Raw genomic sequence first — 26,506 nt, forward strand, 5'->3', positions numbered from 1 at the left:
AGGAGAGATAATCAGTTCTTACTCACTCAGTGCGGTTACATGCGGGCCATCGGGATGTAGGGATGTAGCTTCATCTTGCTCTTCGTTCGCCATCTTTCTCGAATGCCTGTGTTTTGTTGGTGGTGGTGAAGACGTCAACCGGAAGTGGCTCTATTAGCGATAGTTGAAATGGGTACAGCGCCACCTATCATACCGGGGTATGACATGCTTTGTGCCAGTGATTCGATTCATTCACCGCCATATATCCACGGATAATTACCCTCAGATAAGGAGCATAACCCAACTATAGCTATAATCCAGTTAATCTCTTCATGTAGACCCACTGACTGATTGCAACAATAAAGCTAACTTTGCATCCTGTTTTTTCTTTGAGCAAACTCCAGCAGTAATGTCCAATCTGATGTTTATTCTTGTTACGTGTCTTGCACTTTATTTCTTCCTGCTCACATCTTCAAACACTTTTCGTTTGTTTGTTTTGTTTTACAAAAAAAAAGATTTATATTGACAACAGTGTTTTTTCTCCCACAATTTGTAATGGCGACAATGTCTTTTTAAAAAAAATTTTTTAAAGTTATTTCATGGCAAAAGTGTTTTTTTAATTAAAAATGGTATAAAGTAAAAAGGTGTCGGGCTCGGGCTAGAAACCTAAGTTGTAAAGTGCAATATCTCAGCCTCTGGGTGCTCTAGGGCAGTTTAAGGCCCAGGAATGTGCATAAAGGTCGGCGTGCTTCAAAATGAGTCAGAAGTACAAAATTCTAAGGCGCACAAACTTCTCTAGAGTTTCCTTTAAAGCAAACCAGAGAGCTCATTAACTCAAACAAAAATATCTGTGACAACGTTTCGTCTTGATTTACAGAGCCATTGCAGTCTATTTTAATAATTGGTTTGGTTGTGTTGCTTTGTTTTATCTGTTTTATTCATTTTTGAAACATTTTTATTCCTGACATCCAGTTTAAAACTCCCATTTGTATTTCTCGTTTAGTATGTGTACTTGCATTATTAGGCTATTATACACACAGGCTCTACCTACAGAGTCCTTGTACCTGCTGCACTCATGAGTAGATGTGATAGGTATGAGGTAATTACCCACTGAGCTGGTGTGTATGCAACTGTAAGCTGAAGCAGGGGTTCCCTTCAGGTAGCTCTCCTACTCAGGTCAGTGAACAGCTAATGACATTTAGAAGAAAAGGGATGAAAGAGATGGCAGCTGGCTGTAGTCAGCCACACACTACCTTTGTCTTATTGTCTACCTTCTGTCTTAATCTCCCATCCACCCTTTTCACACCACAAGGAGATCATGTTATTAGATCCCCTCCCTTGGCTCATTTGTCATCCTGCAGCACCACTCCTCCAGAGAGAGACTGCAGGGGAAGAAAAAAGAAAACAATATAAAAAGCCAGGAGACCACAACATCAAATGTTCATCATTTACAGGCCCAGAGTCTCTGTATCCTGTTCTTTCACAGTCACAGTGGGTTTATACACTTCTTTTACTACCCAGTTTTAGGAGGCTGACAAACTTCAACCTCTCTACCTTCAAAATATAGTCTTGTATTACACTGTACCCAATGTGCTCATCCACTCATACATACACATGCACTACATGCACTCAATCATTCCCCACCTCCACTTTCACCATCTTGAGTTTCTGCAATAAAAAGTATTATAAGTATTGTCACCACCTCAGCCGCATTGCTTTAATCTCTCCTCTTTGTGTCAGGTTGTTCTCTTGCTACTGAGAGATGGAGTCAGCTAATTACAATAAACAAATATGCTCAGCGCCGCCTATGTGAAGTTCGCATAGGTTAACAACTCTGCTATAAATGTTAAATGAAGCTTAAAATAGGACAGTATGGCTTACAGTTGCCATAGAGATCTTAGCAGTGGCTCTTTGTGTACTTTCTTGGTTGGCAAAGTTTAAATTAATCTTAGACATGAATCTGTGTTATGGAGAAGAAATTAGTGATTGTTTGGTGCCCTCAAGGCCTCTTTGATATCTCCATCATATTTAGAGCTCTCTACTCAATTACTGCAACTTTGTTTTTGTGTTTACTCTCACTCTATATTGTAAAGAAGTCAAATGCTACTGACGTTAATGTTGCACTTCATTAGACAGTCATCCTTAAGCAATTCCCTTTCTGCTCATCTCGCTTCATCTTTCTCTTTGTCTTTCTCTTTCAACAGGTGGGACAGTGAAAATGATGCGTAGGTGGTGCAGCGTTGAGCCGTATTGATGGATGTGTTAACAGACAGCAGTCTCACATTGATCGTGAAGACTTCAGAACCAGAGAATGCGAATGTCGTGGAGGACACAGGTAACGGCAGATTTAAATCTAAACCTCATAAACGTGAAGTCGACTCAATATGACTTTAGCAACTTGTTAATTTGGCTTTGAAGTTGTTTGAAAATTTACATTTAAGGAAACTTTATTGTTGATCCGAAAGAAGAATTTTTTTAATTTTACCAGCAATATGCAAGCGCTTGAATATTTCCCCTTGAATAAATGAAAGCTTTGAAGAGACAATTAGTATTAGCACATACCCTGAAATGAGTTTCCTTAAAAGGAGTTTTTCACCTTCAATTTTAAGCTTTTGACAAGAAATGAGGAGTGTGAAACACATCCTGTCTTTTTAAAATGAGAAGGGGAAAAAAGACACATTCAATGAGGTCTTTTAAACTATTGTTAATCCTCTCTGCTCATGCCTCCACAACTCCGAAATATGGGATCTAATTTCTCGCACAAAAAGGTGCAAATGTGACAGCGGGTGCAGCCATTAGCAGATTCATTAGCAGGCACAAAACAGGTCTGTGTGCAAATTCAAGTTTATTTATATTTCTTTGTTTATTATCTAACTTTCATTGGGTTTTGTACCTGCGATTATACTTCGAATGGGAAGTTTCTCTAACATAAATCATCTTTTGTCATACAGGGTTCCTACACATATTCAAAAATTCTCACTTTTCCATACACGTAGAATTTCTGAGTAGATTTTCAGTTTTATTTTTTCATCAAAATATAAATGTCTAAATTTGTATCATGCAAATATATGTTTTTAAAATCCAAATGTCATATATGCCATATTCTCACTATGTATATGATTAAATTCACACCTTATTGCCAGAAGACAGCAGCAGTTACTGGCCAGACATTTTAACAGGATAAAACTGTGTTTCCCCATGCCAGAGATGTCATTGGGGAAAAGGGAGGCTGAATAAAAAAAAAGACATGAAAGAATAATTGTCAAATTAGAAAACAAGACTTACTGCACACAGCTCCTGTCTTTTTTATGTCAGCACTAAGTCAATGTTTGTCCCTCGGTACCAACACCGGTGTGATGGAAACATACAGTAGAAGCTGCTGTGGAGAGAGAACTACTGTCTGCTATCAAATTCACACGATTCTTTCTCCTACATTCCATCTGAAACTCCATCACATCCCAGGGTGCATATTCCTCTCATCGAAAATCCACACCACTCTAGGCTGTGTTATTTTGTTACAGTTGTGCCAGCAAAGTCCTCACACCTGCACAAAATGCATCCAGGCTGAAAGTCTGGATGCAAAAAAAATAATCTGCACTGTACAGAGCATTGGAGCAGAGCTAACTCCCAGTGTACGCATTAGTGAAAAATAAATATATGTATGTGTATGTATATATATATATATATATATGTATATATATATATATATATATATATATATATATATGTATGCACTGCTAAAATAGTGAGCAAGAGCAAAAACTTAAACTAAATCAATGGTACATGTACTCCTTACTTTCACTCAGTGTAGTCAAATTGTATTCTTGTTCTCCTGTGTTTAATGTCTTTTATAATAAGAACCAAATAACACTTGAAAAGGGTTACATGGTTAAATTTTAATGAACTCTAAGCAGCGTTGTTTATTCACTTCATCTATGAAGAAAGGAGTTCTAGTGTACAGTTTTCTGGAGCAGAATATCTCACAAATGCAGTTAATTTGGCCAAGTGATGTTATAAAGACATCTCTGTAACGCTCAGAAATGTTCAGACAAGCTTAATATTTTGCTTTTTTTGTACAGTTGGGTACATGTGATGTAAAGAAATTGTTGCAACTTCTCTCACAATAACATGGTCAGAATCTGATCGCTATAAGGCAAATTGGGTGAAGAGGTTGAGCAAACTCCAACTTACAAGCCGAGAGGCAGGTTAGACAAGAATATCTTCTGCCTTGTTCCAAATAGCATGAAAAACTCACTGCTTGTGTATTCAGTCCATTTTCAGTCATTTTTCAAAGCAAAGCACTTTCACAACACTTTATCTAAAAAAAAAAAGAAAAAAAAAAGAATAAAGACAACAGTGTTCAACTCAAATGTTTTTCCACACTCATCCAGACTTGGATATTACTAAAATACTTTTCCATCCTGCTGGGAAGCCTGATAATCATATTTCCATGATGAAAGCTCTTGACACCAAATAAAAATTCCAGTGAATACATGTATGCCTGCAGCAGAGTCTGTTCCCTTTTCTGGACTTTTTGGCACACAAATGCTGTGCATTTTTGTAAGCCTTATTTAGCCTTAAACTTCATAACCCTTTTTTTTTTTTTTCACCTCTACCTAGTTTTGTACAGCCAGATCACCGTCTATGCTAGCAGCGCAGAATGGTCTGAATGCACCACCTTAACATTCTGAAAGTGGCTCATTTGGGAACTTTACTGTAAAATAGCAAGATATAACTACCACCACCAGAGGTGAATTTGTTTGAATATTACTGAAATACATTACAGTTAATATAGGTCCACAATCAGAATGTTTGATTTCATAAACCATCTTGAGTTGTATCCATTCGATCTCCCTGCTTGAATAACACTGAATAGCCAGAAAAGTTATGCCAGGACATATTTGTACTCAGTACACAAATGATGTGTCATCTATAGCTTGTGTGATTCAAAACATAAAGATTTGCTTGATTAGTTTTAACCAGATAACAGTCACATAACTATAAACACTCAAGGTGGGACAGCGGAGCACCAAAAAACACTTAGTACATTAGTAACATAAAATTGCCTAAATCAAAGATAATCATCATTGTGACATGTTATGAAATATTTTAAAGTCTGTGGCATGTTGCAGACACACTGGAACTACAGTGAAAGATTGAGTCATAACTGAGATGATCATGTCTCACAGCCAGCACTAAGTCCAGCATTGACTGGGTCTTTGTTTTGGTGGAACCTGTGGGGAAGCAAATGGGATCGGCCCAGGTGGATGCTTACAACCATCCAAAAGAGCCAGGCAGCTTTCTTCACTGCACAGTTCAGATCTTCATCAAAACTTGCCGGTTGCAGCTTACAGGTTGCTATTTTGGAGGTTGTTTTTTTCCTGTTATAAAGGAGATTTTGAAAACAGTAACCAGTATGTGGCCGATTATCAGGTGTATGCCAGTAGCCAGCATCCAGTGAGTCAGACTAACTAAGCTCCACAGATCCTTAGATAAGGTTTATCTTAATGTATCAGCTCTAACCAGGCTCAGAGGGGACTGACAGGTTCCCTCTGTGAGAATCACATAGATTATCCTCAGCATTTGTCTGCTCCTCAAGCGGCACCCAGAGGAAGAGAGAAGGAGAGAAAGTAAGGAGAAGAGACCTTCAAAAAGTGGAGAAAAGGGTGAAAGTGGCTTCATTGAGCAGGAATAGGGCATCTCTTTCAGAAGGTCGGCTATGAATCATGCTGCAGTTACTCACCGCTTATTATGAACATCCTGTACTAGCTGGATTGATCCTCTGCACCACCATTCATAAAATGTCATATAGTGGAGATGAAGTGAAAAAGGTTTCTGTGGCTGACCAACCAGCTGGATGAGAGAACACCCCAGGCGGCTGAGCCTTTGAAATGGCTAGCTTTGCATTTTACAGATGTAAAATCCTCCATATTGCAGGGATAAGGAGCTGGAAGTTGGGAGAAAGGAGATAGTGAGCGGAAAACGATGGAAGAGCAGACAGTAAGGCAGAAAGAAATTATTTAAAAAAGCCCATAAAAGGAGGAAAAGTCCATTTCAGCCATCTTCATCTGGACCACACTTCATTTTTGTGGTCTTATTCCTTATCTTAGCTTATCTTATTCCTTTTTCTGCACTGAATGGATATATAAACTTTCAAATAAACTGAATATCAGGGCTAGGTCTATAGGATTATAAAAAATATATAGTTTTTCTTTTATTTTGTTGTATTTATACCGTGACTGTAAGTAAAGAGAGCAAGAAGTATGGGTGCGTATGTGCAAATATGGCATCTGACACACTTATAGAAAGGGCCACTGGCGCCAACTAGCCTTCCTGCTCATGTCCATGACCATGTCCCTCGACATGGGCTTGTTTGCCTGCAGAGCTGCCTGGCACAGAGCAACTCGGGCTTACCTCAGGTGCACGAAGAGGGAGATATGTGACTCTGAGAACTCAGAGCGCTAACTGGTCTGGTCTGGTCTGGTCTAGTTTGGCGGTGGTCGGGCTGTCTAGCATGGCTGGGCTTGGCAGCACAGGGGATCAGAAGATCACCACCACCTGCCAGCAGCCTGGGCTCTTCCATATGCTCAGTGGTGAATGTTCATGCCAGATTGCATGAACTGTGTCACATCCACTTTCAGCTTTTATTCAAGGAGCCTCGCTCTTGATAACACCATTACAGAACCACAAGTGTGTTAAGATGATATCATAGTTTTTTTTTCTTTTCTTGTTATTTTATGCCCTATTCTCTCCACAAGCTGTATATTGTGGATATTGAGTCCTGGTGGCAGTGAGCATGTTATATGTCTATCTTGTGTACATTTGCCAGTTCAGATGCAGTAGTAACATTATGCTGTACCATATCAGCGAAAATGAGGCTGCTGATCCCCTTTTGACCTCTAATGTCAAACTCGATTTGTCAGCTTCAGTCATCGCTGTAAGTCCCTCTGTGTGTGTGTGTGTGTGTGTGTTTGTGTACCTGTCTGACTGACTGATCTGTGGCACATTCTGAACAGCTGAGGAGCTAATGGTCCAGCTGGAGACAGATGGCCTCTCGATAACACTATACCCCCAAGCCAATACTCACACTCTATCACTCTCCCGCTCATACACCATACACACACTCAAACACACACTCATGAACCTACGCATGCATACACACGCTTTCTGTCACAGCGAAAATACAGTCACACACACATTGGATAGGATAGATTGTTAATCCATTCTAAACCTGGAGGAAACCCATTTCTCAATATGAGTTTAATGTTTCACAGCAATTTTCGAACAAATCTTTGGGCAACATTAGGTGGCAGCTTTGGTTTCGTGCAAGCACAAGGGGCTAACAGAAGTTAATAATCTCCCCCCTTTTTCTGTAGCTCCCCATTTTCTGTGACCCTGCCTTTTTATTGTAATCGAGAACCAATTTTTAAAAAATATTTTTTTGAGTGCTGGAAAATCTTCCATCCTTATGTAATTCCAGATAAATACCATTGAACTGATTTCTTTTTTTTTAATGATTTTTCATTGTGATCTTTCATTGCACCTTGCTTTCCAACAGGGGTCATACAATGCAGCAGAAATTGAATGCTAAATGTTGAAAAGTGTGTCTGTGTTGACTCTCCACAGGGAACATGTGTCAGTCACATGCTTTTGCTCTGAGGTCATTCTGGCTCACAGATTGAAAGGAGCTGATGGCAAACGCCTCGTTGTGAGGCTTCAGCCACCTCTGACAAGTTGCTGCTATAACAGTTTTCTGATTCCCAGAGGAAGAGAGAGGACGCATGTTTCTTCTAAGGTTTTCTTCATTAAGGATGGCAGTAGCGCAATCGTGCGCTTTTAGTAGGCGTTCTTGTTGCTCCGGTGTTTCTGCCACAGAACAAGAGAGACCGGCTCTCATAAATTTCATTACCTCATTAAATCACTCTCAAATCATATCCATATTCAAAGATTTACTCATCACCAATACAGCCGTGCTGAATGCTGTTTGCTAAGCAGTCTTCCCCGCAAGCATTTATCACTACCTTAATAGTGATTAGATGCATCCATTCTAAAATGGGGGTTGTTGCTAGTTAACCTCTGTGAGCACATTAATTGTTGTGCTACATTCTTCAATTTCAAAATTTCTTTTTGGCATCGTTTTAAAGAATATGTGTGAGGCAGCAGCTTGGGATTGTGGAGAGGGAGGCAGGTGTAGATAATGTTGGTTATACAGTCTCCAACATATGGGCCTGTCGTGTCCCATGTGTACATACCTGCCTCCGCTGCTGTCATCTAATTATGCAGAGCAAACAAAGCGATCTGCCTGCTGCTGCAAACCTGCTTCTCTGAGTTTTGATTGTTACACATCAGATGGAAGTCTTCAACTGATTTAGATATTGTCGGAAATTGTTTGTAGAGAAATCATAAAAGATCACTTTCGATATGCTCATTACTGTTATTGTTGCTGCCAGTCTGTGTAATTTTATGGTATGTTGCCACATTAAAGCTAAGCTGGATCTGTGCCAAAAAGGAGGGCAAAGTGAGGCAATACAGCTTAATCTTTTTTTTATTTTTGAAGAACCCTGAGATCACATACATTATGTCATGAACTAATGTTGAGTATATGCAAACCTGAACTTAAAGGAGACACAGTTGCCCTTTTTTTTTTTTTTTTCGAAAGTTGACACAATGTCCTGAAGTTTTGATAAAATTTCTGACATGCTTCAGTCAAAATTCCAGAGAAATATGGTAGAATGGCTCCTTTTTGCACCGTGAACTTACACCTCTGATCACACTGACCAGTTTTAGGGTGGAGTGAATGTGTTTCTCTCGCTTTCTATGCATCTTGTGATTGGTGGTACTTAGTAACCTGTAAAGCACATTATTACCATATGACAGTGCATACAATAAATAACCTGAGAGCTAACACTAGCACCAGCAGCATACCCAGGTCAGACTACCAATGATCTACTAACAGAGAAATACTCGACTTTTATTCTCAAAAAAATGCTTTTCCTTCATCTGTGGTTCAGTCACGGACAGTTGGTAGTGATCCCAATTTTAGGCACAAAGCTGTTGTGAGTCATGCACCGACCTGGCAAAGGTTGCTGAAATATGTTCACATAGGACATAATGCTCCCCCAGCCAGTTACTACATCAGTCAAAAATCACATTTGCTCTACATTGGCTCTATAAACCCTGGATTTCATTGTTGATCCATTCTTCTGTGTTTTGTTTACTTTGCTAATTAAGGCTACTTTTCTATGAAGTTAAGTTTATTTTAGTAATGGTGTAGCTGCTGATGGTGCATTTGAAACATAAGGGAACCAAACTCCTAGTACTGAGATTATTATTGCATTTCTTTCATAAGTTCTGTGGACTATAAAACTGATAATGACATTATTGTTGTTGTTTTTTTAAAATAATAAACAAAGCAATAAGCAAGAGCAAAAGATTCTCCAACTTCTGTGGTACAGTGAATGCAGCATGATTTGAACTTGAAGTTTTGTAGAGATAAAGATGAGGAGGCTGGGTAATTCTACCCTGAGCTAGGAGTGTGACAGAAATGCATTGCAAATCTTAACCACTCACTGAATGACATATTTTCAAAAAAGTGCCAGGGTTTTTGAGTTGGCAGTAACCTCAGACACTTAGATATAAGCTCTGAAGCACAGAAAAGGAGATTTCCTCCCTCACCTTCCACAATATGTCCCTTTTGAAAGATTTGAATTCAGTTTTTTCATTCCGCAGTATAATAGAGCAGCGCTGTTGTTGAATATTTCTATAAACAAACAATTTCTCTCATATTTCTAAACATATTTTCAGTTATCCATATTGCTACATAATATGTATACCATTTAGAGACTATTGTTTCTTTAAATAAATGTTGCTTACTGTAAATCTCTTGCAAGTCACTTACACTCATTTTCAATCAAGCAGAGAGACATTAAACTGTAAGCATATAATGTAACTGCTTATTGTGGGCTGTTGAATAAACAACTTCTTTCTTGCAGCTTTTTTTTCAATCATGCTGCCTCCATTTTAACTTGATGTGAGGCAGATAACTTTTTGTCATGCCATGTCATAGTGTTAATTTTTATGATTGAATATCCAATAGTAATGAGCGATTTGTTATCTAATTTGACATTGTTAATACCGCTCATTGAATCTGGTACAAAAAGTAAATTAGTTGTGTTTAAGACTGGTATAGCAAAATTACATTTCAAACTCCAGGGGATTAATTGACACAAATTACATCTGAGTCTTACAACAGAACAAAAATGATGTTCAGACTTAAAGTTCAAGGAGCTGATTTTTCTCCTTCCTTCTTCCTTGTAGGGTTATGTGAGCAGAGTGGTGATCTGAGTCTGTGCGGGCTCGTCGATGCTGCTCTCCCTCCATCCTCCTCACCTCCTCCTGCTGCAAAGACTTCGAAGCGGGCCTGCCACACACACCAGAGGACCCCTCCGACATTACCATCCCTCCCCCTGCCCCTTGTCACCAACCCCTCTCTGGACCAAACAGTGGCCCGCTGCCCTCCCTCCGATGACGCTGCACCTGTAGTCCCCCACCTTCACCGCGCTCCCACATCACTTCCCACCCAAACTGTAAGCTCCTGGGGCTCAACAGGAGACACCCAGAAAACTTCCTCACCACTTGCCCTCCCTCTGTCATCTGCAATGATGGAGCCTGCCGCTGTGTCTGCCCTGACTGAGGAGTGTCTTCTTCAACCCGCTCGAACATGCCTTGGTTGCTTTATCGAGACACGTGATGCTACTGACCCTACTTCTATCCAGAACCCCCCACATGACCCTAACACCAACCCTGACACAGACCCTGGGCTAAGTGTTCGGATAGGTGATGTGAGTCGTGAGGACTTCTCAGACATCAATAACATCAGCATCCAGTGCCTGAGCCATGCCGGAGAGGCAGTGAGTCACTTTGGGGAACAGCTCCTCTCTGATCAGCTCCTCAACTTTCCTCTACCAAAAGCTTCAAGTGAGAGTAAGAGAGCAGATGGAAACAAAACAACTGAGGACTGTGATGATCCAGAAGATGATGCAACAGCTAAGAACTTGTATGAGGGACTGTTATTGGACAAAGTTAGCGGAGAAGAGGTTCTCTTGGCTAATGCTGGTCAGGACTGGGGCTACTTTGAGTCTTTTATCAGTGAGAGTAAGATGGAACTTTTGGACCTCTGTTCTAAGAATGAACTATCAGTCAACCTTTTCTCTGAGGAGGATGTTGACAATCTGTTTGATGATGAAGATGATGATTCAACATTAAGCAGCGATGTCTGCTCACTTAAGATTCGTTATGAATCTTTCCAGGACAACATGAGGGAAAAAACAAATGTGCTCCAGGAGGAGACACAGTTCAACTTTTTCCCCAGCGTCCTGGCCAACTGTGCCAAGAAAGAGGAGGGAGCGTCAGTCTTGAGGAGAAGCACTGAGGAGCTACAGCCCAAAACTGATGAGCTTATCATGGAGGCTGCACAGGAAGGGAAAGCTGGGGACAGCAGTAGTAGGAGCCCACTTGATGGCTCTCAAGGCTCCCCCATGTCCACCTCCAAAGTCAGCTACCTAATAGACTTCAATTCAACAGAGGAGTCAGGGGAGTTCAGTGATGACAGCTCCTGCACTGGCTCCTCCTTAGACACTCTGCAGGAGGGCAAGTTTAAAAAGGGTCACTCCAAAAGATTTCTCAGTCCCTCGAACCCTCTCAATTATGGCTTGCGCTCCAAGAGAAAGGTCCGATATAGTGATGATTACTTATATGATGTTGACTCGCTTGAGAGTGAAAAGAATGCTGAGAAAAAAGAGAAAGCTCCCACTGGTCAGAAAGAGGAGGAGGATGTAGACTGGTGCCCCAAAAAACGTCGGAAATCCTGTCGCAAAGAGCCACCCGTGGTCATCAAGTACATTATCATCAACAGGTTCAAAGGAGAGAGACTCATGTCAGTGAAACTGGGCAAGCTGGACCCTGTGGATGCGACTGTGAACCTAAATGCCGACACAGTGAGCAAATATGAGACACTGGCTCCTCTGAAGGATTTCTGGCAGGAGAAGCAAAGGGAGAGACAGGAACAGCTTAAGCTGGCTGCCAGAGATAAACAACAACGTGGTTTTCATCTAAACGGACGCCATCATCGCCCTTTCAATTCTAGTCATCCCAAAAGGAAATACAAGATTGCAAACAGGCTTAAGGTTCAGAGAATTCACACTGTGGAGCAATCAGCAACAACACAGGGCTCCCCTCTCTCTGATCAGGGCCAGGGTGGTGTCACTAAAGAGGAGGCCACCCCCACGGTAGGAGGAATAATAGCAGCCCCAGGCCTCCCAGTCACATTAGACACAAACTCTATCACGCACACAGTCACAGCCAAGAGCCGCTCCCAGGAGATGGAGGAGAGGGAGGGGAGGAGATTGGGAGGAAACAAAACAGTCAGGATAAGGAAATTCAAAAGCGAAGCCAGGCTGAGGAGCAAGAAAATGAAAGAGGCAGAAGGAGAGGAAGGAAGGAGCGTGACAAATGAAACGGATGCCTGTGTCACTGCGACACAGATTGAGGACCCTACTGCTGGGTTAGAACAGGCAGGCATTAGTTCAACTACAGTCAAACCCCATTTCTCTGACAATACAACCACTGCTCATGCATCTGAGGAGAAATTTCCCTTTGTTTCATCCACCTGCTCCTCTGACAAAGCACCCTCCTCAGAGGAGGTGGAGACAGGTGTCCCTGTCATCCCAGGGGGCTACCTGCAGACACTGTTAGATGCTACAGACTCCTCTGGTGGAGCAGCTATCTCCTATTTCTCCCAGCAGTCCTCTAGGCAGCAGTATTCACTGGGGCTCTCCCTGGAGGAAAAACAGTTTGCCTCTCTTCAGCTCGCTCAGAGCTGCGTCCTCTCCCCTCCTTCCGAGTCGGAGCTCCAGCAATCTCCCCAGAACTGCCCTAGCTTCCCCCAGATGTGGCACCCACAGCTCTGCACAAATCACAGCCAGAACTTTGGGCCAGAAACCCCTGAGACTCCCATCTTACCCAACAACTTCCCTGCTGCTGTGCCTCTGAATGACAGCCTGCCAGTGTCTAACTACAGCCAGCTGAGCCCTGAGGCTGACAGGCTGCTTTATGAGAAGAGCTACCTGACTGAGGCGGGGCTGCAGCCTGGGGCAGATCTGCAAGTGTGTCAGTCTGCTTGTGTGGAGGGCCAGGTGCAATACCAGAGAGGGTCCCTGTGCACAGACAATGGTAGGCTCATCAGCTATGACTCAGTGGGCTCTCTGTCAGCCTCCTCCAGCAATTACAGCTCTCTCAGCCTCAAGTCTTGTGAGCGAGAGGGTGAGGAGGAAGGCCGAGACAGTTTCTTAGCTCACTGCAGTCCTAAAGTGGTGATTCAGCAGAGTGTGGATGCCCTTACCCCACTCAGGGAGTCCTCAGATCTGCTGGATATCTCTAACTTCACTCCCGACAAGTTCAGACACTCATCACTGTCAGAGCTCTCCCCTCCTGAGACCCCCAACCTGTCTCCCCAGGTGGTGGGGCGCGAAATGAAGATGGCAGGAAATGCTGGTGAATACCAGGATGTGAATGACATGAATATGGACTGCAGTAGGGACGTAAAGTGGAACTGTGACACTATACAGCAACAGGAACACACAGCAAATGCATATGCAGTGGAGGAAAGTCAGTTTCCACTGCACAATTTCAACGGTCAGGATGTCATAGGTTTAGATAAAAAGGAGCTCGGAGTTACCGAATTCGATGAACAGACTGTTGAGATTTTGGCTGGTGCGAAAAGCATAAAGTCAAAGAGGAAAGGCAGCTGCAAACAGACAGCTGCAGGACAGAGCACAAAGAAAGTCCGGGCTCCTAGAGCTCCCAAGTCAGAAAAGGTCAAGACTCCCAAACAGAACTCTCGGTCCACCAAAAAGATAAAGGCTATGTTAGAGGGTAAGGCAGCAAAGAACCAGGCAGGTGGTTGTGGCACAGGCTTGACTGACAGTAGAAGCACCGGGGACTGGACTGGCACTAGCTGGTCAGAGAGTAACAGCCTGGTAGGGGACGACCAGAGAGAATTTGAGGAGCCCTCCAATATTCTGTCCAACATTGTCTCTGGTATGGCTGAGGTCCAAAGGTTCATGATGGCTTCCATTGAGCCACTATGGAATCCCATGTCGGAGGCCTGCATGCCCTCTGAGGCCAACAGCCTCAACCTAAAGACCCTCAAAATCTTGGCAGGAACAGAGGCTGACCTGAAGAAAAAAGGAGGTGTGCTAGCAGGGGCTGGCAGAGGCAGAAAGGCTGGGGGGAAGGGAGTAAAAAACCAGGCCAAATTCAACCCCGCTCATCCCTTATTCCCTCAGCTAGCACTAGGCTGCAACATGTTTGATAAACCCAACTTTATTAACCCTGGGCCTGCGCACAAAAAGCTGTATCGCCACAAGACCAGCGCAAAGTTCCCTCGGATTGAGACACTGAAGGGAAAGCGAGCTGAGAGAGACCCAAATAAGGACATAGCACTGATGACCTCTTTTGAGAAACTGAGGTAATATTTTGTTATCAGCTGCTGTTTTTCCCCTTTCTCACTCCCCCCTCCCCACCACCTGCTCAGCCCTCCCTCCCAAACATACCCACACTGACGCTATGCCAGAGCTGCATGAGTACTACGTTTCCCCTGACTCCTCCCACTTCCTTTTGACCCCCCCCTGAAGAGGAAACTATTATCTGCATGACAAACTTCTTGTACTTTGCAAACTACCTATTGAGTGATTGTGTCAAGCTTGATTGAGATTTGAAATGACCATGGCTGCATTTTTTCTTGCTTTTGTTGTTTATGCTTTGTTTGTTCTTCTTATAGTTGTTCTTTTTGTTTTACTTTTGTCTGAAAAAAAAGAGAATAAGCCTTGAAAACAGCTCTGTCGCCTATTTGAGGAACTTTGTTTTTTGTATTTTATCAGCAGAACTAGCTCCCCTGAATTATATATTTATTTCCCTTTCCCCTAAAGATGTAGCTATATACACAAATGCATTGAGTGACTTCTACGTACCCCCCTCCCTCCCCCCCTCCCCTCCTCATCTGTTTTTGTATGCAGAATATGGATGTCCTGTTGTTGCTGTCCTTCATGCACTGCCTGGCTCATTTCAAGAGGGAAACCTACAGTTTATGAGCCCTATTTTAGCCCAAGACATCTTAAACACACGAGATGGGACCATTTTGTATTGATGACATATCAGACATTGTCTTTTTTTCCCCTCAAAGTTGGAATGACTCCCTGTTTTCTTTAATTGAGCATTTCTTCTTTTCCTGGAGTTTAGAGGAACTGGTTATCAAAATTTACATTTTTACGCCTTGCAAATTCATAACAGCTCCACCCTCAGAGTATTTTTGTCAATGTTGTTGTACAAGGACATGCAATATTTGCAAAAAAAGAAAAAAAAGATGATTATAATCTTAAAATCAATGTGCCAAAAGTAACAATGCTGTGTAAATGACCTCTTATATATGTGTGAATATTGGCTGTTCCTCTTTTCTATCCATTGGAATATTGGCTGCTCGGGTTGGAGACTCCTTACAAAGACTCGCAACTACAGGAATTCTTTGAGACTTTTTCTCTCTTCTCCGATGAAAGGCACCAACAGCTGGCAGTGGTACCCCACCACGCACTAAACCAAATCAGAAAGACTGTGAATTATTCTCGTTTTCCCCCACTATGTTTGCCAAATTCAATTTACCTCAACATCTTGTGGCACTGAGAAGCAACAAAAGAGAGGTAAAGGGGAGATCTGCTCTGAAGGCCACTGTAGAGGACGAAGACAGAGAAAATAGGAGAAGTTCAAATAAGCTCTCTCTGGACCAAGGGGAGTGTAGTGCAGATTTCTGAGGGTAAGCGAGGGAATTATTTGTCATTTGGGGCTGGGCCTCACTGAATAGCTGTTTGTACTGGAAATTTAAGGCAGATTATTACCCATGGAGATTCTGATGCATGCATCAGCTGTGAATGGACATTTTTGCAGTTAGGTTTATTGTGAATGTGACAACAGTTTTCAGTACAAATGGAATCAGTAGTCTTGTAAATGAAGGAAAGCATGTCTTTGCATCCGCTCCACATGGAAATTTTACTATCCTAACTGAAAGGATCATTTCAACGGTAACTTTTGTTGACATTTTCATGTCATTTTGTAAACATAACACTGCCTTACTTTATAAGTTGCACCTCTGGTGTCTCATATTTTTCAGTTCACTTTCCACATGATGTCTCCGTTTAACTCCTTTCTTTGTTTACAAGGTACTTTTTCTTTACATGTCTTTACCTGCTATCTCAGTTTGAGTGGGTCAGTATTCTGGTAGAAAATCCTGTGACCAGTAATTCACGGCCACAAATAGAAGGGCACAAACTTTTTTTTTAAAAAGAGAAGAAAAACGTAGTCTTACAATCTGATCCAGTGTTTTTCCCACATCTTTGCTATCAGTTATTTTAGGCTCATTCACTACCTCAGAGCACTGAAATAAACATCTAAAAATCCACCTTAAAATGGACCATACAATCATATTTAATCAGTTATAAAATCTAAAGATTTTATAACTAAATGGATTTCAGGAGAAATGCAGAGCCAATCAAACGGTTACACAGTATCCTTTAAAAATGTGTACGTAAATAAGGCCTATATTTTCTCTCTCTTTTGAACAATAATATAATTTCTGAACATAGAAGTAATTACTCCACGAAGATATGCAGGCAAATTGACTGATTGATTTGAGAACAGGCCTTGTCACACTGGATATGGCAGTTCTGACACACAGGTTATGGTAATTGATTGCTTGCATAAGGCAAGGATCATAATCAATCTTTCTGTGTCTCTTTTTTCTCTCTACTCTGCCATGATCCTTTGTTTCTTTTCTATAGTGTATCAGGGTTAGGACCAAGACAAGCTGCTGACGGGAAGCTTCACATGGGCTGCCGGCCCATTTAGTCTGCCTTCTCTCATTTCTGCCTATTGTCAAATTGAATGTACTTCTCTGAGTTCATTTTTCTTTTTTCTCTTCTTTTTTTTTTTTTTTTTTCTGTAACTAATTTCTGTTTCTAAAATGTGCCACTGTTGAGCTGCCTCATGTTAATGGTGCTAAGAAAGCTGACAATTGTTTTCTTTTCTTTTCCTGTTTGGTTTTGATTTAGAGTTTTTTTTTCTTTCTTTCTTTCTTACTTTTCCCAGAGTTAACAAAAGAAGAAATGCAAAATAGATTAGGTACCTAACCCTCTTTATGAATGTATATTATAATGTTATGTTTGATGTATTCACTTCATGATTCTTTGACACTGATTGGAATTACTTTCACTGTTTTCATTAAAAGATTACCGAGCTTTATATATACTGTCTAGAGTTGTTACCAGAAGGAATCTTAATGAACTCTTGACACAACAAAATCTTGTATATTTTTTGTGTGCCAATTTGTAACATATTTTGTAAGTGTATATTTTTCTTAGAAAGTGCTGTGAAGTATTTGTGTGTGTGAGTAACCTTTTATGCGCCTCTGTGGGCAGTGGAAAGGATATACAGTGACAAGTTTCTGGTTTTAAAAACCAAAATATGAAAGTATCAACAGAAAACTAGAAATATTTACATTTTGTTGGGAGTTTTGTAATAAGACCATGATCTTGTTGTGAGAGTGTTGTGTTACTGTGCAAAACACAAATAAGCAAAGAAAAAAAAAAAGGAAAACTTGGGAAAAAAAAATATAATTTGTGAACAATTTGCTGTTTTATAGATTTTCATGTAAATTATTTGAGTATTATTTTGTTTTTTTTGTTTTGTTTTGTTGTAACTGTTGCAAAGGTTTTAAATATTTGTGATCAAGCCTGTATGGTGATAATGTAATATTGGTAACTTGCTGAGTTTTGTAATAATGTTTATGGAGTAAATATACAAATTAAAATAAGATTTTGAATGCTGCTTTCTGAAGAGAGTCGGGTTGTGTTTTTTACCGCCCATCCCGTCGCTGTTGCCAGGATCCACATCACATTACAGTAAAGACAAAATCTTCACATTATCAACTTCACTGCAAACACATCCTGCCAATTCAGAATTAGAATAAAGAAAGGTGACCATAAATTGTAATAAACTCTTATTATTAGAAACGCCGTTTTCAGATGTGAGGAGGTATGGGTAAGTAACATATCCATTAAGTAAATATTCCTCCATCTTTGGGGTACAGCCATAATGCAATTGAATATGGGAGAAAGTAATCTGCTTTCCTCAGTGTTTGCTCATGCCATGGAATGTGTGAGCCTAAAAACAACCTTAATATTTCCAATTAGTCTATCCGTGGTTGTTATAGTGGAAGATTCTGAGACGAAAGTAATTTTAATTTCTTTACAAGTCTGGCTTCAGCTCATGTTATTTTAATGTCACATCTAATTAGCACTCAGGGTCAGGCATTGCTGGAGTGACTGTTCATCCATAAATCTGAGCTGGGCTGCTGTGGTCCACACTGCAACTCATCCTGGCATGCTTAATTGGAGCCCGAGATACAGTCTTGCACCGTAAACAGATCCTGTGATGTCTGCCTCCAGATTTGTCAGCTGGTATTAGCATTGTTTTTGTTCTTTAGTCACCCGTAGCAGATAAGGGAGCAAGTAAATTATAAGATGGAAAGTGTAATGCGATAGATTGGGTACACCTCTGGTTGTTAAATTAAATCCTGTCTGTTTTGTGAGTGTGCTTACATTGCACAGACAGATGTAGGCATCTCTGTCATTAGGACAAGAGTTTGTGTCTTTTTTTCTTTCACTACTAAGAAGAGAGCAGAGTGACATTTTGATAGAATGAGCATGTATAATTCTGCCTGTTTACAAGGGTGGAAACGTACAAACAATATAATCACTTAACATGTTTTTATGTGGCTGGTTTACTTGTTGTGAAAGGAAAAACTTACAGACTAATCTGATGTGCTCAGTTAATTGAAATCACGTTGTACTACCTCAAGATAATCCTGTTTGAGTGTTAGAACAATAGTTTGAGTCTAAGTTCTCAACAGCTGCCCTATAAAGGTGTATTTCCAGGTATTAGATAAAAAGGAGAGATCAATGTATTTCCCACCAACACAAGCTTTTAATAAGGGTGCGAGCAGTTTGGCCTGTAAGCGGTGTTGAAAGCAAAATTTCCAATTGCCAACTAGGAAAATCGAGAGAACAACACGAGAAGTTGGATTTACAATAATCTGCAACTTAAGTAAGGTCTTTCAGGCTAGCCTGTCCCATTTTAGGCAACTCTTCAAAAAGGCAGCTTGTACAGCAAATGCAGTTCTTGATCTAATAAAAAAGATAGACCTGGCAAGCCTTCTTAGCTTTTCAGTTTTCTTCATGTTTCTATTGGCGAGTGTTGGTAGTAATGGAAAAAAACAACAACAACAAAGGACATCTGGAAGCAGCCAACCTGTGCGTAAAATGCCTGGATATTAACAAAATCTCAAGTTCTGACTTTTAACCTTCAAGGTTAATTCAATTTATCAGAGGGGCCACCCACTGCCAAGTGGTCATGCTCGGTCTCATCTAGCATGTCAGTGTTTCAGTTCGGTCCTTCTTCTTTCTTTATCTAATGTTATTTACTTTGATCATTTTTCAGGAAAGCTACGCTGTAAATTCCAATCAGTCCTTGATGCAACATTTTATTGTTGTCAACGCAAATATCGAGAACTCTCAAAAGGCCCATGAACATGTTATGCTCATGTTAGACAAATGCCAAGTGAGCTTTGGACATTATTTTACTGTGTTTTAAAATCATAAACTTTTGATTTTTGAACAATGCACCGGGACTGTGTCATCAACAAGTCCTCCAACCAAAACAACTAAATAATTATTTTGGTAGTTCCTCAGAATTTAACCTATGACAGCATACTGTAAAGTATCACCCATGTAGTGCAACATATTTTCAAAGAGAAAACTTTATTGGAAAGGAGAAATTAAAGAAAATAGGGCCATTAAACAATGTGCAATACATGCAACAAATGTGCCCATCATGGGTAACTACCACTGCATATTTTGCATATAATCCCAGTAAAAATGTAGACATACACACACGTCAAAACATGACGCGATTTTTTTTGTGATACCCAGCAGCTTTGTGTGTGTGTGTGTGTGTGTATGTGATAGATAGATAGATAGATAGATAGATAGATAGATAGATAGATAGATAGATAGATAGATAGATAGATAGATAGATAGATAGATAGATAGATAGATAGATAGATAGATAGATAGATAGATAGATAGATAGATAGATAGATAGATAGATAGATAGATAGATAGATAGATAGATAGATAGATAGATAGATAGATAGATAGATAGATAGATAGATAGATAGATAGATAGATAGATAGATAGATAGGGCTGTCCCCCATAAATTCTCCTGCTTTGTCTGTAAGACTGAATTCTGCAGAAAAGTGTGGTACTTGCATTTACAACCGCACAGTGCCGCTACAGCTATCTCGCGGCACTCTTGCTCAAAACAAACATCCTTTCTCTGTTGCTTCTATATGTGTAGTGATCATTTTTAACCCTGAATTTAGTCTTTCGGGTGGCCCCTCTTGTTACACTGTGTGCAACCATAGACTCTGTATGAATTACAGAAATTTTGTATCCACTATGCAGTCTACATATATAACCAAAATCACACTATTTGTTACGATTGGAGGACCTAAATCTAAACGCAAAAAACAGGGTCGGTGTCTGCCTGGCAGATCAAGCTGAGGGAAAAGCGACCACCGAGTCCATTTCCGGAAGATCATTGCAGCCTTCCTACAAGAAAGAAAATGGAATCCTGAGATCGCATTCAGCTAAACCGTCAATCCCCTTTTTTCAGAGAATCTTAAAAAAACAACTGCGTTGTCCGATTAAATTGCCACTAACATCATCGAGCAGGTAATATATCAGCGATTTTGTGACAGATGATATATTCTTTCTGATTAACTTTATTCTAACTGCTTAGCTCATTTTAGCTTGTTCGCTCTGGTCAGATACTGTCTACGAACGTCACTGGTTGACGTCGTTAGCTTGCGGTAATGCTAGTAATAGTTATTGTATATTTAATTCTACGCTTCTGATTTGGTATGCGTCCAGAAACATTCAGTAATACTAGTATTCAGATCACATCATGTTTCATATTATCTTCACAATCAAACAATAATACGGTCAGTCAGTTTGATGTAACTGAGAAACACTGGCGGAGTTAGCTAAGATTAGATACCCTGTGTGTACCGTACGGGGATAGCTTCCAAGTTAAATAGCCAAATGGCTAACCAAGTTTAGCGCATCATAACGAAGTTATTTGGGTATTTCATAAGCTTGTTTCAAACCGAAACTACAAACTGTATATGGTTCACTGCCGTATATGTGATTACTGCTTAAATATTATTGCTACTTTTTTATATTTCAAAGTTATTGAAGTTGTCAGCGTCAGCGACGAAAGACAATGCTAATCGGTAGCTAGGAAACGCAAGCTAAGCTATACGATGCCATTTTGTTTTCATCTCGACTTTGACCAACATACTGACTCTCGTCAGGCCTTTAAGATACACAAATCATTATATCAATAAGTTGACTTAAAAATTCTTTCGTAATTTATTTTCCAGGGTAAAATCGTATATATCGCGCGACTGTAAAGCCAGTTACTCGGCGTGCTAGTGTTTCTTGTAGCGTTTATTGTAATGCTAGCATGTCAGTTTTCTTTTGTAACTATCGGACATAAACCGCATTAATATTAGGTAATATTAAGCTTATCACAATTGTAGCAAGTCCTATTTTTCTTTGTTTTGAGTTCTGTAAAGTATTGTTCTTTTCTCGTGATTAGTTGTGTTTAACATATCGGTAGCTCCTCTGTAGGGGTATTTAAAGGTGTGCTATCACGAAGCTGTGGTTTCGAATACATAGCTACATAATGCCTTTCTTTTCTTCTGCAGCTGGATTTTGCTGAAGGTTAGACAGCATCCCTTGGACATCCCCTCCCTTCTGAGTCAATGGAAGGGTCTGACAGTGTAGAGCAGGGTGGCAATGATCAGCCAGAGTCGCAACGCAGAAGACAGCTTGATCGGTTGGACAGAGAGGAGGCCTTCTACCAGTTTGTCAACAACCTCAGTGATGAGGATTATCGTCTTATGAGAGACAACAATCTTTTGGGCAATCCAGGTAATAAATCTTACAGTTACCGAGTTACACTTGTCAGCTTGTAACAAATCTGTAACTGGAAATCATTTTCCCCTTTTAATCTTATTTCCCTTTCAATGCTTGTGTGAATTCCTTGCTTCCATGTTCGATAAATAAGATGAAAACAATTCTGATATAATTTAACTTTTTCTGTGTGTGTGTGTTTTTTCTTCTTTTTTTTTTTTAATTCATTATTTTGAAAAAAATGTTTTAATGGGGTTATTGTGAATTTGAAACGTAATTGTTTGCATTGGTACAATTTGATAGATTTCTACATTTTTGAGGAATATATATGACAAGGATGCTTGTATCGTCTTGGCACTAAATGCTGATATTTGTCCTAAATAATGCTACTGATGGTCCCCGAAAAGCTGATCATTGTTATTTTTAAATGGAGAGGAGAGCTGCACCATCTCAAGCAAAGCGTGCCGGAGGGCAACATGAGCACTCTTAAGTCTAATTTGTTTTGAAGCTATTGAGGGTTCATATCCTGATCAAGTTGCGCATGTAAAAGGTAATTACATGAAGAAAAAAAGTACCAGTACCAGAAACAGCAGGCAGATTTTAACAGTATACAGATTTACAACACAGATGATTTAATTGGAGATGACCACAAGTATACGTTTTCAAACTAGTGCCAATCAATCTAAAATGAGTGATGGGCAGATGTGGAGTTCACATCTGATTAAACGCACTAAACCTAAATTAATTTAGAGTGATTAGAAACTCTGATGGCATCATTACACTTTATGGGGGGCAGCTGCAAACATTGGGATGAATGATCGTGGGCACCCCACAAGCCCTACTTTCTAGGTTAGGTATTCTGTAGCTGTTTTATACAAGTGCACTTTTATCCCAGAATATCTTAGCAATGTTCTGGAGCGGTGGCATGCACAAGCTAGTGGGTGAGACAACGTGGGAATGTAGCAGCAAATATTCCAGAAGATTTGTTGTTACCGAGTGCGTTCAGTTGGGATACGTGCTGGTGGGCTTTTGAGTGTCCTTTTTGCTGACCTATTCAATGCTTTCCACTCGGTCCCTGCCATTGTGAATACTCTCAGATACACTTGGTGTTGATATCAACACAGCAATGGTAATTGGGTAACCATCACCTGCTTTTGATGTGCTGTTAAGAAAACATTGAGTTCCACGCTGTACTTTTTGCATCACTTTTTGCCTCCTCTGCACTGTAGAGGGACACCTGCAGCAGCAGTGGAAAGAGAACGGGTCAAGTTGTTTGCACATTCTTATAAAAATGTGTTTCAGTGTGAAAACGGCTTGTTTGTTTTTGTTTCTTTTTAGCTACCTTATTGTGCTCCACGTTAGAGCGCTATCTGGCATACCTTGAGAAAGGTTGCTTGAGACTTCATGTAAATAAGTACAATAAAGCAGTATAGAATTGAACCAGTTTGTCCTCAAATAGTCGTGCCAACATCCGTGCATTAGCTATGGAAGCTTTTGTGCTTAAAGTCTGTAAAATAGTCCCAATTTTCAAAGACAAGAATCGAACATAAAGGGTTATGGTGATGAAGCTCAGACAGAAGTCAAATGTTTGATTTTTCTGCTGTTTTTTTTATTTATTTATTTTTTTTTAACCACCCTGCCATTCACAACTATTTGCAGCTTTCTCCTTTTTTTCCCACCATACTTGTGCTTGCATTCCTGAATATTCTCGAAATGCAACCGTCTGTGGACAGTCGAAGACGTCCAATCTGTTTCTTTCCCTGCACAGTGGGAGGGGGAATGTAAGGTTGGATCATCCTTCAAGGAGAGGGCATTGACTGGACAGTGGCATGCCCTGGTAAGTCTGGAGGCTTTTAGTATTGTCCTGTTGCTGTGTTCAAAGTAAACCAGCCAGTACAGTACCGCACAAAACTTAACAAAAGCTTTTATATATTTGTTTATTTTCATTACATATGTCACATTTACTCTGTACCTACCAGATATGTAGTGTGTCTTCCAGATAACTTATTTTCTATCAATGTGTTAAATCCAAATTTTGTCTTTATTGTAGGAAGTGAGGCTGTCATTTTCTCCCAGCCATGTGCCATGTCTTTCTCCCTGCAGATCACTAGAGAAGAGCAAGTGAATTTGACCCCAATTAGCCCTCAAAGTATTGTGGCTTGACCAAAGACAAATTTTCTCATCTTATAAGAATGTTTTGTCATCTCTTTCAGGAGAGGTAACAGAGGATGAGCTGTTTAGTAGACTTCAGCAGATCAAAGATGGCCCAGAGCAGCAGAATAACAACCCTACTACTACTGAGGGGAGTGAAGATCCAGTTGGTAGGTTTATCCGCCTCCTTTCAACGATATGACTTGTTGTTGGATTTGGATGTGATTTGTCAATCATTCATTCTGTTGATTGTTCAGAACAACCAGAGAGCTCTGAGGATCCTGCCGGTGGGGATAGCCTCTTGGACTGGCTCAACACAGTCCGGCGCACAGGCAACACAACCAGAACCGGTCATCGTGGAAACCAGTCGTGGAGGGCTGTAAGCCAGACCAACCCAAATAGTGGCGATTTTCGCTTCAGCCTGGAAATTAGTGTGAACCGCAACCTGGCTGAGCAGCAGGCAGCGGCTGAACGGGAGCAGGAGCAAGAGCGAGAGCAGGGGCAGGTGCCGGAGCGAGAGCCGGGGCAGGAGCCAGGGCAGGAGCCGGGTCAGGAGCCGGGTCAGGAGCCGGGTCAGGAGCCGGGTCAGGAGCTGGGGCAGGAGCTGGGGCAGGAGCCGGGGCAGGAGCCGAGGCAGGAGCCGGGGCAGGAGCCGGGACAGGAGCCGGGACAGGAGCCGGGACAGGAGCCGGGGCAGGAGCAGGGGCAGGAGCGTGAGCAGCAGCAGAGGCAGCAGGAGCTGCAGGAGCAGGATGGAGAGCGGGAGCAACAGGAGCTGCAGCGGCAGCAGCTGGAGCAGCAGCAGCAGCAGCAGCAGCTGGAGCAGGGGCAGCAGCTGGAGCAGGGGCAGGAGTCCCCCGAACAGTCACCTGAGGGTCAAGAGGTGGTAACAAATCCTGAACCACAGGTTCCAATGGAGACTGAGGTGGTGGAAGAACCAGTTGTAGAGGAATTGGCTGTCATTGTGGAGCCAGAACCTGAACTCCAAGAGGTTGTTTCACCAGAGATTGTGGGGGAACCTCCCATTCCACCAGCAGCACTGCTGGTACAACCCCCACCATGTCCTTCTCCACGTAGAGGACAAAGGAGAGCCCGAAGCCGTAGTCCTGAACCACGCAGGACTAGAGCCCGTATAGCCAGGAGCCGCTCCCCTCTCAACTTGGATCAGCTTGATGGTTTACCTAATCCACGACATTACACAACTCAAAGCCCTAGTTCTACCATTAATAACCCCCCTGTGCCTCAAGTGGAGGGCAGTTCTCGGACTCGACAACATGTTCTTTCCAGGCAAAGCACTGCTGACAGTGATGCTCAGCCTCCGAGGGCTGCTGTAGAACCAGTCCCAGAGGCCCAGAATGTTGGATCTCAGGAAGGAGAGACTGTTGGGGTTGAAGGGGGTGCAGCAGGGCGCCGACCCCCTACTATAATGCTTGATCTTCAGGTGCGTCGCGTGCGACCAGGTGAATATCGGCAGAGAGACAGCATTGCCAGTCGTACCCGCTCACGTTCCCAGAACTCAAACAATACATTTCTTTATGAGAGTGAGCGAGGTGGTTTTCGTAGGACATTCTCACGCTCAGAGCGTGCTGGTGTGCGGACCTACGTCAGCACTATTCGAATTCCCATCCGAAGAATCTCTGATGCAGGTTTGGGAGAGGCAACCTCAATGGCTCTCCAGTCTATGATAAGGCAGATTATGACAGGTTTCGGTGAACTTGGCTACCTCATGGACTCGGACTCGGATTCTTCAGATTCGAACCGTGGCACAAGCACACCTGCAGACTTGGATACTCTCAACAATCCAGATGTTAATAATACTGATGCTCCCGCTGCTGACGTCGATGAGCAGCCAGTTGCTGCTGGAGTCAGGGGAAGGACAGTGGAGACTGATGCAGATGAGGGCCTTGCCACCGGTCCCCAGGCCCTTGGTGGCAGGGCTCGACCGAGACCACCGATCAACCTCGAGGAGCCCAACTCGCTGCCTTTCCTGCGACTCGCTCACTTCTTCCTCCTAAACGATGACGACGACGACCAGCCTCAGGGACTGACCAAAGAACAGATTGACAACCTGTCCATGCGCAACTTTGGCGAGAGTGACGCCTTGAAGACGTGTAGTGTCTGCATAACGGAGTATGCAGAAGGGAACAAGCTAAGGAAGCTTCCCTGCTCCCACGAATACCACGTGCACTGCATAGACCGCTGGCTTTCTGAAAACTCCACTTGCCCCATCTGC

General features: G+C 41.7%; 3 protein-coding genes across 3 annotated transcripts in view; 2 read left to right on the forward strand and 1 right to left on the reverse strand.

The window, feature by feature from the left end:
• Positions 1–17,893, forward strand: part of nexmifb (neurite extension and migration factor b) — a 59,023-nt gene extending 41,130 nt beyond the window's left edge. Inside the window, exons 2-3 of the mRNA XM_072395907.1 lie at positions 2,184–2,314; positions 10,297–17,893. Of these exons, the coding sequence (XP_072252008.1) occupies positions 2,233–2,314; positions 10,297–14,510 (4,296 nt within the window). The 5' untranslated portion in view covers positions 2,184–2,232 and the 3' untranslated portion in view covers positions 14,511–17,893. The remainder of the gene's footprint in view (positions 1–2,183; positions 2,315–10,296) is intronic.
• Positions 1–24,429, forward strand: part of zdhhc15b (zinc finger DHHC-type palmitoyltransferase 15b) — a 110,488-nt gene extending 86,059 nt beyond the window's left edge. Inside the window, exons 11-12 of the mRNA XM_072395909.1 lie at positions 23,856–23,959; positions 24,336–24,429. Coding sequence (XP_072252010.1) covers positions 23,856–23,959; positions 24,336–24,344 — 113 coding nt within the window. The 3' untranslated portion in view covers positions 24,345–24,429. The remainder of the gene's footprint in view (positions 1–23,855; positions 23,960–24,335) is intronic.
• Positions 24,430–24,535: 106 nt separating this feature from the next.
• LOC140317790 (uncharacterized) lies at positions 24,536–25,841 on the reverse strand. Its single transcript, XM_072395296.1, has 4 exons — positions 25,779–25,841; positions 25,577–25,708; positions 25,275–25,379; positions 24,536–25,229 (listed from the first exon to the last, which is right to left on the reverse strand). Exons 1-4 carry the CDS (start codon positions 25,839–25,841, stop codon positions 24,702–24,704), a joined length of 828 nt encoding a protein of 275 aa, XP_072251397.1. The 3' UTR covers positions 24,536–24,701.
• Positions 25,842–26,506: the final 665 nt, after the last annotated feature.

This window comes from Leuresthes tenuis, unplaced genomic scaffold, assembly GCF_036924035.1.
Source record: "Leuresthes tenuis unplaced genomic scaffold, fLeuTen1.0.hap1 SCAF_11, whole genome shotgun sequence".
In the NCBI taxonomy this organism is placed as follows: domain Eukaryota; kingdom Metazoa; phylum Chordata; class Actinopteri; order Atheriniformes; family Atherinopsidae; genus Leuresthes; species Leuresthes tenuis.

Bases quoted from the DNA above. Each gene is read 5' to 3' on its own strand.
- LOC140317790 (XM_072395296.1), bottom strand. From the start codon at position 25,841: ATGTCCTACGAAAACCACCTCGCTCACTCTCATAAAGAAATGTATTGT. The intron at 25,709-25,778 runs GTGAGCGGGTAC...ACGCACCTGAAG, and splicing joins ATTGTTTGAGTTCTGGGAAC to ATCAAGCATTATAGTAGGGG. The intron at 25,380-25,576 runs GTCAGCAGTGCT...TGCGTGGTTCAG, and splicing joins CTCGGAGGCTGAGCATCACT to GACTACGGCTTCGGGCTCTC.